The 13,708-nt window shown below is 45.6% G+C and overlaps 1 protein-coding gene across 1 annotated transcript in view; it reads right to left on the reverse strand.

Moving 5' to 3' along the window:
- LOC308464337 (cholesterol 24-hydroxylase-like) overlaps positions 1–13,663 on the reverse strand; it is a 30,181-nt gene extending 16,518 nt beyond the window's left edge. Inside the window, exons 1-5 of the mRNA XM_080983687.1 lie at positions 13,476–13,663; positions 6,314–6,391; positions 4,805–4,886; positions 3,586–3,656; positions 513–599 (exon numbers count right to left, since the gene is read on the reverse strand). Coding sequence (XP_080839813.1) covers positions 513–599; positions 3,586–3,656; positions 4,805–4,886; positions 6,314–6,391; positions 13,476–13,612 — 455 coding nt within the window. The 5' untranslated portion in view covers positions 13,613–13,663. The remainder of the gene's footprint in view (positions 1–512; positions 600–3,585; positions 3,657–4,804; positions 4,887–6,313; positions 6,392–13,475) is intronic.
- Positions 13,664–13,708: the final 45 nt, after the last annotated feature.

A 13,708-nucleotide genomic window follows, 5' to 3' on the forward strand; every position in this document is an offset into this window, starting at 1 on the left:
TAATTAAGAATTTCTTTTAGAAAATCCATAGGAACATTTGAAGCCATTTTATCCAGTCATGCCTCTGGTCCATATGGCTCAGCACTGTCTACACTGAATGGCAGTGACTCTCAGTGCTGGAATCTACACACATATTAAAAACGCTGGGAAAATGCTTTTTCTAAAAACGTTTTGGAAAATACGTTGAATTTGGCATAGCTCACTTTCGCCATCTAGTGTCACATTTGTATATTGCACTTCGCAACACATTTAGAACAGCTGTGTTTTGCAGCTGTGTAGCTGAGTCCCAAGGGAGTCTTTTCCAGCCCTACCTGGAGAGACTGAATCCAGGACCTTCTGTGCACAAAGTACATGAAGAAGGCCCCAAATTCAGTCTCTGGTTCCTCTTGGGAGGGTGGGAACGACTCTTATCTGAAGCACTGGAGAACTGCGGCAAGCCACTGTAGATGAATGCTGAGCAAGATGGACCACTGGTCATAGCATCAGGCAGCTGCCTATGTTCTCTGCCTTACCTTCGACTGAAAGCCACATCCATAATTCTCCGCTGTTTGTACCAGCGGGCATGGTTGAGGTCACTTACTAAGCCATTCCCCAAAAATCTGCGGGAAATGAAGAAAAACATTACACCCAGCATGGACTAGTTCAGATGTCATATTCTAATCTAGTGTGGAGAATCAGGAATGTGCCACAGACTTCCATGGAGTTCTTTCTTCATTTTTTGTTTGCCATGATATTGGAACTTGACAAAATACACACTAATGCGTTTGAAGCTGGTTTTGCAAAACTAGGCTTTGGAATAAATTCTGGTCATTGTTGGCCTGATTCAGAAGTCGTGGTAAAAAGTGGTTAGAAGAAACCAGAAAAAGGAAGAGATTGGCGTACACGAAGGAAGAAAGAAGGGAGGACATGATTCTAACAGCATGTTTCCAATATTTCAAACCTTGTTTTGAAGGATTACCAGAACTGAGCCTTAGATGTGTGAACATAAACTCTTATTTTGTCAACTCCCCCTCTTTAATTTTCACATGTCTGCCTTTTCTTAATATGGTACAATTTGGCATTTTAAATAAATGCTACCCACTAAATTTTCATTGCTAAATATTCCTCCTAACCTCATGGTTCTCCAGACAGGGATCCAAAATACAGTGGAACCTTGGTTTTCAAAGGTAATCCGTTCCGGAAGACCATTCGACTTCCGAAATGTTCAAAAACCAAGGTGCAAAGGACGGTCTGCCAATTCAATAGAGGAAATTGTGAAAAACAACAGATACACACAGTGGAAGCTGTTTGACTTCCGAAGCGTGTTTGAAAACAGAAGCATTTACTTCTGGGTTTTCGGCGTTCGAAAACCGAAACGTTCGGCAACAGAGGCGCCTGAAAACCGAGGTACCACTGTAAGTCCAAGTCTGTCCACATCTCTGCCAGGCATGCACAACTTGTGACCTACCCAGCCTTTCTCAATCTTGAGTCCCCAGATGTTGTTGTACTACAACTCCCATCATCCCTGACCACTGGTCCTGGTAGCTAGGGATGATTGGGGTAGCTAGGGATGAGGCTGCAACCCAACCACTGATTGTGACATGCAAGGTGCCAGACATCCTTACTTTATGCAGCCTCCAGGCAGGCAAAAAGAACAGGGAGTTTATCAAGGCTCTGGCAAACCCCCATAGAAAGCTCTTGGGCTACATATAATTTAGTGGGTCACAAATTGAGGCTGGTCTTATGCACAGTGTGCAGCTAGGTCTGCAAACACTCTCCATGGAACATCTTTAAAAGTCACCGTCTGCAGGGGAGGAAAGAGGCAGTGGATTCTCCACTCACTTTTTACCCAGCTGCAAAAGTCACCTCTCTGGAATCACAGGTTACCAGAAGCCAGGCAGGTGGGGGAAAGTTTATGTATCCACCCTTAAACTGCAGCATAAATATTTTCCAGTTGTTAACCTTTGAGCCACATTGTGGATTTACTGGTGTACCTAGTAAACCATTCTGTTCTGAGCCGCTTTGGGACTCTTCTTGCTTATGCTATGGATTGCATGGAGTATTCAGGAAGACTTCCACAGCTAACTAGGTAAAAGGCTATAGGCATTCTTCAGGGTGCACATGTCTACTACATGAATAGCACTTCCAAACTTGTGAGCTTGTGAACCCAGAGTCTTCTTTTCAGTCTGCACTGCCAGATGACAGCATGCTGGTCCTAGCACTGTATGCTCCACAGCTATATAGGATGAATGTGTTTGTATCTGTCCAGGGGATCATTCAGTGAATATGGAACCCTGAAATGGAATTTAAACTTCACTTTTCAAGGCTTTCCTATATGGAAAAGTTTGGACAGTAGCAACAGAAAATCATGGCTTCTAATCCAGGAGAGGCATCGTAAAAAAGAAAGAAAAAAAGCTAGTTATGTGCGGAGGACTCCCTGGTCCTGAATGGGGTAATTGTGCCCCTGAAGGACCAGGTGCGCAGCCTGGGAGTCATTTTGGACTCACAGCTGTCCATGGAGGCGTAGGTCAATTTTGTATCCAGGGCAGCTGTCTACCAGCTCCATCTGGTACACAGGCTGAGACCCTACCTGCCTGCGGACTGTCTCACCAGAGTGGTGCATTCGCTACTTATCTCCCGCTTGGAGATAACTGCAATACGCTCTACGTGGGGCTACCTTTGAAGATGACCTGGAAACTGCAATTAATCCAGAATGTGGCAGCTAGACTGGTGACTGGGAGTGGCCGCCGAAACCACATAACAATCAGTCCTGAAAGACCTACATTGACTCCCAGTATGTGTCGGAGCAGAATTCAAAGTGTTGGTGCTGACCTTGAAAGCCTCAGAGGGCCTGAAGGAGCATTTCCACCCCCATTGTTCAGCCCAGACACTGAGGTCCAGCTCCGAGTGCCTTCTGGTGGTTCCCTCACTGTGAGAAGTGATGTTACAGGGAACCAGGCAGAGGGCCTTTTTGGCAGTGGCGCCCGCCCTGTGGAACACCCTCCCATTAGATGTCAAGGAAATAAGCAACTATCTGACTTTTAGAAGACATCTGAAGGCAGCCCTGTTTAGGGAAGTTTTTAATGTTCGATGTTTTATTGTGTTTTTAATATTCGGTTGGGAGCTGCCCAGAGTGACTGTGGAAATCCAGCCAGAACGGTAGGGTATAAATAATAATAATAATAATAATAATAATAATAATAATAATAATTACCTGGGTTGCACGCTGGTTCTTATACTATACTGATTTTGTATATGTCTAAAATACGTTTATTTCAAAAGAGCATAAGAAGAATGGTGCTGGATAAGACTAAAGGCCCAACAGGTCCAATATTATGTTTTCACAACCAAATACAGCTGAAAAGTCAGCAAGAAGGACCTGAATGCAGCACCTCTCTCCCCATTTGTGACTTCTAGCAACTTGTGTTCAGAGTTGTGTTTCTTCAGACACCGGAAGAAGAACACAGCTCTCATGGCCAACAGCCATTCATATCTTTGTCTTCCATAAATTTATACATCTGTCCAGTAGAACCCAACAAATTTGCTGGAAATTGGCTGTCATTTCGTCATACTTATTGATTGTAACTTACTTTTATATTAACTCACCTTTCTCCAAATATATTACAAGTACGTTCATATTCTTGGTCTTTTGGGTACTGTGGTGACAACAGGCACTCCTAAAATTAAATCCTTTGGTCAGTTTTCTGAAATTCGGTTAATCTCATTACTAAGAATATCAATTGCTAAATTTAGGAGAACTGATTTCTAACATCAGTGTGCTGGGCTCAAAATTGAGGATGGGGCAGGTGGGTACCTTCCTTCTGCCTTTAAAAACAGGGGGTCCAACTGAGGGTAGTTATTTCTAATACTTTGCTTAAATTTGGCGGATCTTTTGCACAGGACTTTGCTTGGCAGGTGGGTCAGCCCCACATGGTAGGGGAAGCAACTTGGAGACATGCTTGATCTGGTACCAGACATGGAACCCACAGAGGACAAACAAGACACCTCACAGGTCAAGGACCTTGAGGAGCAGGCAGGGTCCCCTGAAACCAATCCTGAGGATCCACTGGAGGGACCATCTGGGACCTGCTGAAGAACCTCTAGGGCTGACAGAGAAGGAGGTGGAGTCACCACCACCGCTTGTCCTTGAGAACCCCGGTGCCAAAAAAGGTCCAGGTCTGAGAGCAAGAACATAGTATACACGTATGAACCCAGAGTTGTCATGATGAAGCTATCCCTGGAACTCCTTCAGGACCAGCACCTGTGGTTAGAAGACCAGTATGGATAAGCCCTTCCTCTTGAGCCTTCCAGTTGTTAGAAACAAGACAAGTCTCTGGTTCCTTAGGCCCAATGGTGGTGGTGGAAGGCAACCATCTCCTTTATGACCTTGTTGAACTTCCTGTGACTATAGGCTGTTCCATGACCTTATCACAGATTATGTTGGGACCTGGACCAGTTTTCTGTGCTTGACCTTGGTGTCCTCCAGATGTTCAGGACATGCTGGCTGGGGCTGATGGGAACTGTAGTCCAAAACATTTGGAGGACACAAAGCTGGGGAAGGCCATTTTAGAGGGAGGGAGTCTAAGGAAAAAGTGAGAGCTATGGGATTTATTGGAAACGCCAAAGGTATTAGAAGCCTAGCGGTGATGTAGTGTCTATCAGAGCAGCTTACGCTTTGGAACTGTCTCACCTGCGGTCAGCCTGCACATGTGCACAAATAAACCATAGGTCTCAAAATTCAAGTGAATCTCCAGTAACCATTCAAAGGGAATAAAAGCCCTAGATAAACTATTGTCCCTCTGAAGTTGTAGAATTGTGACAGTACCTTCACTCCTTCGGGGCTTAATACTAAGACCACAGCTTTGTGAAGTACATTAAAACGCACGACTGGTCCATATTCTTCAGCCCTATGAAGAGAAAGTCACCCAAAGTATTTAAAAAGGAAAGGGAAAGCTTGCCAGAGATAAGCAACCAGCAAGTTATATGGAATGTTGCAGTCATGTTTAGAAAAACTGGAACAAAAAAATATGCTTTTGTTGCCAAGATTGTGCAAAGTTTCTCTTGTGAATAAGTTGTTCCTTCTGGACAATACATGCCACCATCATGTGGAATAAGAGGAGGCCCTACTGTGTGAGTGGGGGTGGAGATTTGACCTTTGGAGATTCCAGAGCAGTGCTGAATTTCAACAATTTCAGAGGGTGGATAGTCCACTAACACCATCTGCTAAGAAGAATATTGAAATAATGTCCTCCACCCTCAAATGGGGACAAATATAAGATTGGACCCTATCCCTGGTGCAGTCATACCTCGGGTTGAAGTAGCTTCGGGATAAGTATTTTCGGGTTGCACGCTGCAGCGACCCAGAAGTAACGGAGCGTGTTACTTCCGGGTTTCGCTGCTCATGCATGTGAGGACGGTCAAAATGATGTCACGCGCATGCTAAGAAGCGGCAAAATGCGACCTGCGCATGCGCGGATGCAGGTTGCATTTGCTTCTGGATGCGAACGGGGCTCTGGAACAGATCCCGTTCGCATCCAGAGGTACCACTGTATATGGAAAATATTTCATATCTGAAGTCATGGACTGGAAGTAGAAATTTTCAACTTTGCCCTTGCTGTAGAAAACTCTTGTAAATTACTAACAAGCAAAATAAACTTTCAAGGACGTAGTTGATGATTTCTAGATTTTATACCCACCTTCCCTTTACTCAAGAGAGTTAATGGAAATGTACATATTGGGTTGGGTTCGTGCTACATAAGAGTTGTGTAGATGGCTGCACATTCCTTTCTTAATTCCCCGTCCCTCCAATTTTATGGCAAACCATAGGGCACTCTAGGAAAACCTTGTTTTGCACAAACTGGGACTACAGCACTGACATTTCCTATTCACTTTCCCATTCTGCAAGTAGTGACATATTTCCCCTAACATGCCCAGCTGGGGAAAAGGTTCTTGGCTACATAGATTGTTGGTCTGAATTTGCATTGAAGCTCATAGCCCAGGGGTAGGCAACCTAAGGCCCAGGGGCCAGATGCAGCCCAATCGCCTTCTCAATCCGGCCCACGGACGGTCCGGGAATCACCGTGTTTTTACATGCGTAGAATGTGTCCTGTTATTTAAAATGCATCTCTAGGTTATTTGTTGGGCCTGCCTGGTGTTTTTACATGAGTAGAATGTGTGCTTTTATTTAAAATGCATCTCTGGGTTATTTGTGGGGCATAGGAATTCGTTCATTAGTTTTTTTCAGAATACAGTCTGGCCCACGGCTGAAAAAGTTTGCTGACCCCTGTACATAGCCTCTTATACCAAGCTCTCTGAAAAATTGAAAGTAACTTACCACTGCAGAAAGAGATCACCCAATGGCTCCTGGTTTTTAACCGTTTTCCAAATGAGTGGCCCATGTCCAAGAAAAAAGCTGCATTTTTTTAAAAAAAAGAAACAGGATGTTATGAAACTATATGAAGAACATCGTACAGTATTTTGCACTGAAATCAAATCAGGAGTGCCTATGTGATTTCACACACCTTATTGGTGGGGCGAAGTGAGGGGAAGATGGCGCCGGGTCAAGCCTCAACTGAGTCTCTGCTGCGTGAGTAGGAGCTCTAATGATCAAATTACCCTGATAAAAAGGCTCAACCTATGAAAATATCTGCCAACTTTTATCAGTAAAAGACTTCGGGAGCTGTCAGGTGGACTTTTAAACCTCCCCTCCCTTTTAAAACTACTTAAATCAACTTCGAACCACCTCCCTTGAAAAGCCCATAAAGCTGTGGGTTGGATAAAATAGCCCCATTTATTTCTGAGTACGAAGATGGTACTTACAAGACAATGTTGCAAAGAACTGGGGATTTCACCTTTACAACCTGTAACAACTCCCACAAAGAAAAAACAGGCCAAAATTTCAACCTACTTCCATCCCAAGGCTGATGAAGCAAATAATCCAGGAAACCTCCATTCTCATGAGTGGTCTATTGACCACACCTGGATTGGAAGGGAGGAAAAAACTAACGTCGGAGGTGAGGGAGTGGACCTGGCAACAGAACTAAAACAAGCTGAGCTAGCCAAAGAGGGACCTGAAGCAAGTTTAGAACAGGAGCTATTCCTGGAAAACCTAGAAGCCATGTCAAACAAGCCTCCCCTCCCTATCAGGAGAGAATTTAAGGTGCCCTTCCCCGACTGAGCCGACTGAGACAGACAAATGGCCAAACAGCTTAAGGGTACAGTACCCGGACAACCTTATTTTCTACTTGTCAGGGATGTTCGAAGAGTTACTCAAAACTCATTTCACACAGATAAGCAAAGAACTTGAGCCAATTAAAAATTTCCTTTCGGAAAGCTTGAACCTGCTTACCACCCTAACTGAATTGATTAAGAACCATGAGGTCGCTTTCCCTCACATGACATCTGGGACTAGGACTAATGGAGGCGAAACTAAGCCGGGACTCGATTACAAAAAAACAAACAGAAACAATTCAGTGCAGGAGGGAGGGTCGCTTGCTCCCAAGAAACCGACCTTAAAGAGAAAATGCTCAACACAAAAAATGAAGAAGACCAAAAACATCAAACTGAGAGGCTGTGATGGCCTGGGAATCCGATTCAGAGGCTGAACCGGAGGAATCCCAGCCTGCACGGGAGTCCCCGCCTCCAGGGCCGGCTGAGCTGGGGTAGGGCCTTGATTCTGAAGCGCCTGCACCTGTGCCGGATCCTCAGGAGCAGGCACCAGGTGAATCCACTCTGGCTCTGGAGGTGGTTGAGGACTCAGTGCCTACAGGTGAGTCTCCCCCTGGGCCCAGTAACCCTTCGGCCTCTCCTGAACTGCAGAGGCTCAGGGCAGAGAGGCGGAGGGAACTGGTTTCTCCCAGGAGGAGTGCTCGCCTTAAGGCCAGGAGAGGCGGGTCTCCTGGGGGCCGGGACCGCCCCTGGCCTCAGAGAAGATAAAGGCCAGTCAGCCCGGTCCCAGGGTGCGGGAACAATGTCGTTGAAGAGCTGTTTCGGCCAGCATCCAGTCCTGTTCCCCCAGAGTTCCTGTCCTTGCCCGGCTTCTCGCTGTGGACCCCGCTTCGCCCGTGGAGGACTGTCTGCCGACCCTCAACTCAGGTCCTGGACCTCGCCCCATGGTAATCTCCCCCCTGGACCAGCACAGAGGCCAAGAAGGAGCGCCGACCTGCCGGACTAAAAAAATGAATTTCCAGAAGCTCTTTAAGGTGCTGGAGAATATAACAAGAACTCTGCTTCTACAACCCAAAAGAAAATCACAAACTCATGCATGCCATCAAAGCACTCTGAGGAAAAGCCCCACGCCCCAGCAGATCACACACCGCCCTCTAGTGGGGAAATAGGAAAACCAAAGGAAATTTCAGCTCCCAAGCAACCAACCCTTCTCTTGACATCGCAAGTAAATCCTGTGTACCCTAATATAACAAAAAAGGATCAAGATAAAACAACACAGACTTGTTGGAAGCTAACGTTAAATAATCACAAACTTGCCTTCACAATACTTCCCACAAATAGAGGACACCCATCATATGCTCAAAGAAAAGTAAATATTCCCGAAAAAATCGGAATAGTCACCAGGGGCCTCGTGACAGCAGAAAATATCATCAAGGTAAAATTCCTCCCTCATGATATGGCCCAAAATAGGGCTATAGTGACTTTTAAGGACGGGCTCTCAACTAAACAGACCCTTTCAAATAAAGACAATTTCCTGAGAGCTGGCTTGCTTGTGCACCGTTTCTTCGAAAACATCGAAGACCCTTTACCACTTCTAGGAGCACATAGGCCAGCCAGAACAAAAACCAAAATCAGCACTGCAGAATCCAACAGCGCCGGAAACGGTAAACTGCTCTACCCAGAGGCTGGCAATCTTAAACAATCTGGCAGGCTGTACAAAACCCCGCCCTCACCAAATAAGCTAGAAAAGGATTTCTCCTCAAAGGATGAACAACTCCTAACAACCTACCTCGAGCAGATCCTACTTTCCCAGGATGCACTTATTGAAAGACTTTCGACCATAAGGAAGTCACTTCCACCTCTAGCCCCGCCTCCTCCCATGGAATTTAATTACATCAACTGCAAATCAAAGCCTTTAACCAATGAAGAATGGACAACTTGTCGACATCTGTGTCCAGAAGAAACGGGCTCTCCTACACCCCCTCCAATAGCCCAATCCAAATAGCAACAAGTAGAGCTAGTGGTGCCAGCGCTGGGAATTGACTCAATCTTCATGGACTGCCTGGGAATCCTAGAAGCTATTCATGCAGAGGAATGAAATAAGGTTACTGATAACAAACTATCCGGGAGCAAAGGTCCTGCTGGTGGGTGACCTAAATGCAAGGTTAGGTCCTGATGACCCCAGTTTAGAAACCAAATACAGGCAAAAAATAGGGTACCCTGACGACTTTGGCCCGGAGGCTTTACAACTACCAAGGCAGTCAAAGGATCAACATTCAAATTTTGCTGGAGCCTGCCTCCTCAAACTCTCTAGGCAGCTAAATCTTCATATCCTAAATGGTTGCACCAGGGGCGACATCCCCGGGGAATATACATTCATGTATGGGGTAAGATCCAGCACAATTGATTATATGTTGGCGGACAGCAAATTGCTAACAAAAATAGTGAATTTAAAAGTGCTCCCATTCATAGAGGGGGACCATTTCCCTTTGCACCTCCAGGTGTCTCCGTTAAATGAGTCACCCTTCCTGAGAACAGTATACCCTGCAGAGATCACCACATTAGAGCGACCTGGTTGCTGAGTCAAATAGACCCCTGCACTTGATTCCAAACTGAAGAAGATTCTAACCTCTGAAAAACTCTGTACAATTTTAACTGGCTTTGGGAATAATCCTAGGCCTGAGGACCCAGTTTCCAAGTATGAGAGCCTGCTCCAACAATTAAAACCCTATCTTTTTAATACCACAGAGAAAAGGCCAACTAAGCCAATAACATCAAATAAAGCCTGGTTTGATTACACCTGCTTTGAGGCAAAGAAAGCCCTGCAAAATGCTTACAAAGCTGCCCTGACAGCCGAAAATTCTGTTAGACATCAAGCCTATCTTGCTGTCCGTGCCCTAAAAAAAGAGTATAAAGACCTAATACTCCACCAAAAGAATGCCTATACCAGAAAATGTTTGCTAGAATTAATTAGTGCGGCAAAAGCAAAAGATCAGACACTATTCTGGAAACTGGTAACTTCTGGCACCCATAAAGCTATTTCCCCCTTAACTTCACAAATTCCCCCTAGCCTGTGGGTCTCATTCTTCCAATCTTTGTATGAGGACGCTGAACCTCCACTATTATAATATAGAACAACTGGCTAAATGGCCGCCTGTTTCAGTAACTGAAGTGAAATCATATATAAACCAACTGAAAATGGCCAAAGCCCCAGGCTCAGACGGCATTACGCCAGAAATGATAAAAGCACAGGCGGATTGGTGGGCACCTTTCTTAGCCACCCTCTTCACCTACATAGATGACACTGGCCACATCCCAAGGGAATGGGGAACAGCCATAATAGTTCCGATCTATAAAAAGGGCAACAGAGGGGACCCAGCGAATTATGGGCCAATTAGCCTATTAAGTGTGATCAGTAAACTCTACGCAAAGCACCTCCTTAATAAGTTTACAGAATGGCTAGAGAATGAAGATATCCTGGCAATAGAACAAGCGGGCTTCAGACCTGGAAGGTCCATGACAGATCACTGCCTAACGCTACAACATCTCATCAACAAATACAAATCAGGAGGGCAGGCCTCACTATACACTGCCTTCGTTGACCTAAAAGCAGCCTTTGATACAGTCTCCAGGACAGACTACAGGGTACCAATATAGATAGAAGGCTCCTGCTCTTAATTCAGGCACTGCACGCAAACACGGCTCTTAGAGTCAGGTGCAGCCGCCTAGGACACCTAACGGACCCTATTAAAACCTTCAAAGGAGTCAGGCAAAGGTGCCTACTGGCCCCTCTACTATTTAATTTCTATCTAAGTAACTTAGTATCTGCACTCAATGACTCAGAACTCCACCCGCCGAAGCTTGCAAATCGGCATATTTCGGTCCTGCTATATGCCGATGATGCGGTAATTCTATCTAGAACCCCCATTGGTCTTAAAAGAGCACTAAGAAAGCTCGCAGCATACTGTGAATCTGAATGTCTCAAAATCAACTATCAAAAGACCAAGATACTTGCTTTTGGGGAAAAACCAAAGCTTAGAAGCTGGGAACTCCAAGGCCATAAATTAGAACAAGTCACAAACTACAAGTATCTAGGAATGGTGGTACAGGCCTCAGGAACCAACAAACTACACATAAACTCCATCGGGAGCTCAGCGGGGGGGAAACGCAAATTGTATTCTTAAGTTCTTCAGAGCACAAGGGGGCTTCTTCGTCCCTGCAGCTCTAAAATTATACAAGGTCAAAACTTTGGCACAACTCCTGTATGGTTCCTTTTTGGGTCCGCCTTCCTCTGCTTTCTCCCCCCTTGAGAGAGTTCAATCTAGACTTCTTAGAGCTCTCCTCCAAGTCCCCAGATGTGTCTCAAACTCATGGGTGAGATTGGAAACGGGGATGATGAGAGTGGAGGCTAGCATTTGATTAACATCAATTTACAAATGGCTGACATTGAATCTGCTCCCCCCGAGGGATAGCCCCACTGATCCTCTGTGATCAATTCCAGTCAGGCTGGCTGACAGCGGTCCTGAACACCCTCCAGAAACTGGGTTTTGCCCCTCAAGCCCTTCTAAGTCTGGGCTTGGGCCAGGCAAAAGCCACGGTCAGGCAAAGAATATTAGATACCGAGAGACAACAGGACTGCGCAAGGTGCCCCGACTATAAAATTGGAGAAATTGAGAGATATATAGCCGCACCGGCAGCATACCTCTTCTTTCTCGTATCTAGAAATGCAAGAAGGGCCTTTACACTCGCCAGAAGCGCGCCTCTTCCATTGCCGGTCCTGGATGGAGCCTTTAGTAAAGTCCCCTATGCCCAGAGACTTTGCACCTATCCACTGGGAGAGATAGGAAGCCCAGAACACTTGTTCTTTAAATGTCCCTTTTACGAAGAGGCACGTAGTAAGTTCATTGATCCCCTACTGGTGGGGCTCGCCGACCTCCCGCAAAAGCAAAAATTTGACCTTTTGCTGTTAGGCAAAGATAAGAAGAAGACCTGGATGGTCGCCAGATTCTGTGTACAAATCTGTAGGTGCAGACCATCGCCCAACTCAAAATAGTCCGGCATGAAAATCCCCAAACTCGGTTCCATGGGTGACTCTGAGTCAACTCCCTGGGATAGTTTATTGTTGCACATTGTTTCTAAATTTATTGTTGTACATTGTTTTAATTGCCTGTTTTAACCATATTTGCACATCAGTTTCTAATGCTGTGAGTGTCATCTATTTCAGAGGCTTCTACTCTACAGCCTCTTATAGTTGTTTTAACTGCGAGTCTTTTAGTTCTTATGCTCTTACAGTTGTTTTAACTGCATGTTTTTATTTGTTTTTAGTTCTTATCTGCTTTAATTATCAGTTTTTATCCATCCATTATCCGTGTTTAATCTTGTATTTTATTCAGATGTTTTATCCTATGCTTGTTTCTTTGTCCTTATTTGCTCCAACATTTATCAGTTTAAAAAAATCCTAACTGCTATTTTATTTATATGTTGTTGTTTTTTATCCTGGTCTGTGACCGTAATAAAGTTCATTCATTCACACGAATCTCCAAGGAACATGCATTACCCATCCCAGAAATAACAGCCCATGACCCATCCCACTGCAACAAAGGGGACATCGTAAACTTGCATGCCTGTTCATTTTTAAAATTATTACAGTGGTGCCTCGCAAGACGAAAAGAATCCGTTCCGCGAGTCTCTTCGTCTTGCGGTTTTTTCGTCTTGCGAAGCAAGCCCATTAGCGGCTTAGCGGCTTAGCGAATCAGCTGATTAGTGGCTTAGCGGATCAGCTGATAAGCGGCTTAGCGGCTTAGCATCAGCTGATAAGCGGCTTAGCGGATCAGCTGATAAGCGGCTTAGCGGATCAGCTGTTAAGGGGCTTAGCGGCTTAGGATCAGCTGATAAGCGCCTTAGCGGCTTGGGAAAAAGGGGGGGGGAGGAAAAAAACCCCGCAGGAACTCGCAAGACATTTTCGTCTTGCGAAGCAAGCCCATAGGAAATTCGTTTTGCGAAGCACCTCCAAAACGGAAAACCCTTTCGTCTAGCGGGTTTTCCGTCTTGCGAGGCATTCGTCTTGCGGGGCACCACTGTATTCCAGATACTACAACCAGCAACACCAGGGTCAGGATGTTCTGCCACCTGAGGCGAAAAGCCCACCACCACCTCCTTCCTCCTGGGCAGGAATGCCCTGCCAACCCTGCCCCCTCCTCCTCTCAAAGTCTGGCCACAAGACACACAAGACACACATTTGTACATTACGATTCGGAGATCCAAGAGAATTAGCAGCCCCCTCCCTGTGGCATCTCCCATTAAGTATCACAACCCCGCCAGCCTCTTACCTCACCCTTGGGGCGCCAGGGATGTGATCATACTTCATGTGGATTGATTTTATGTAGCAGCAATAAAGGCCAAAAGCCAGAAGGGCCACCGCGAGCAAAATGCGCAGCAAGCCCCAGATCACCTCTGGCGCATCCATGACAGCCACGAGCTCAAGCCACAAAGCTACAATGCCAAGCCTCCAAAGTTTAAATGACTCTGCCTTGGAGTCCTGGAGTTGTTGCTTTGGCAATAA

This window comes from Podarcis pityusensis (genome assembly GCF_964106645.2).
Source record: "Podarcis pityusensis genome assembly, chromosome: 1".
In the NCBI taxonomy this organism is placed as follows: Eukaryota; Metazoa; Chordata; class Lepidosauria; order Squamata; family Lacertidae; genus Podarcis; species Podarcis pityusensis.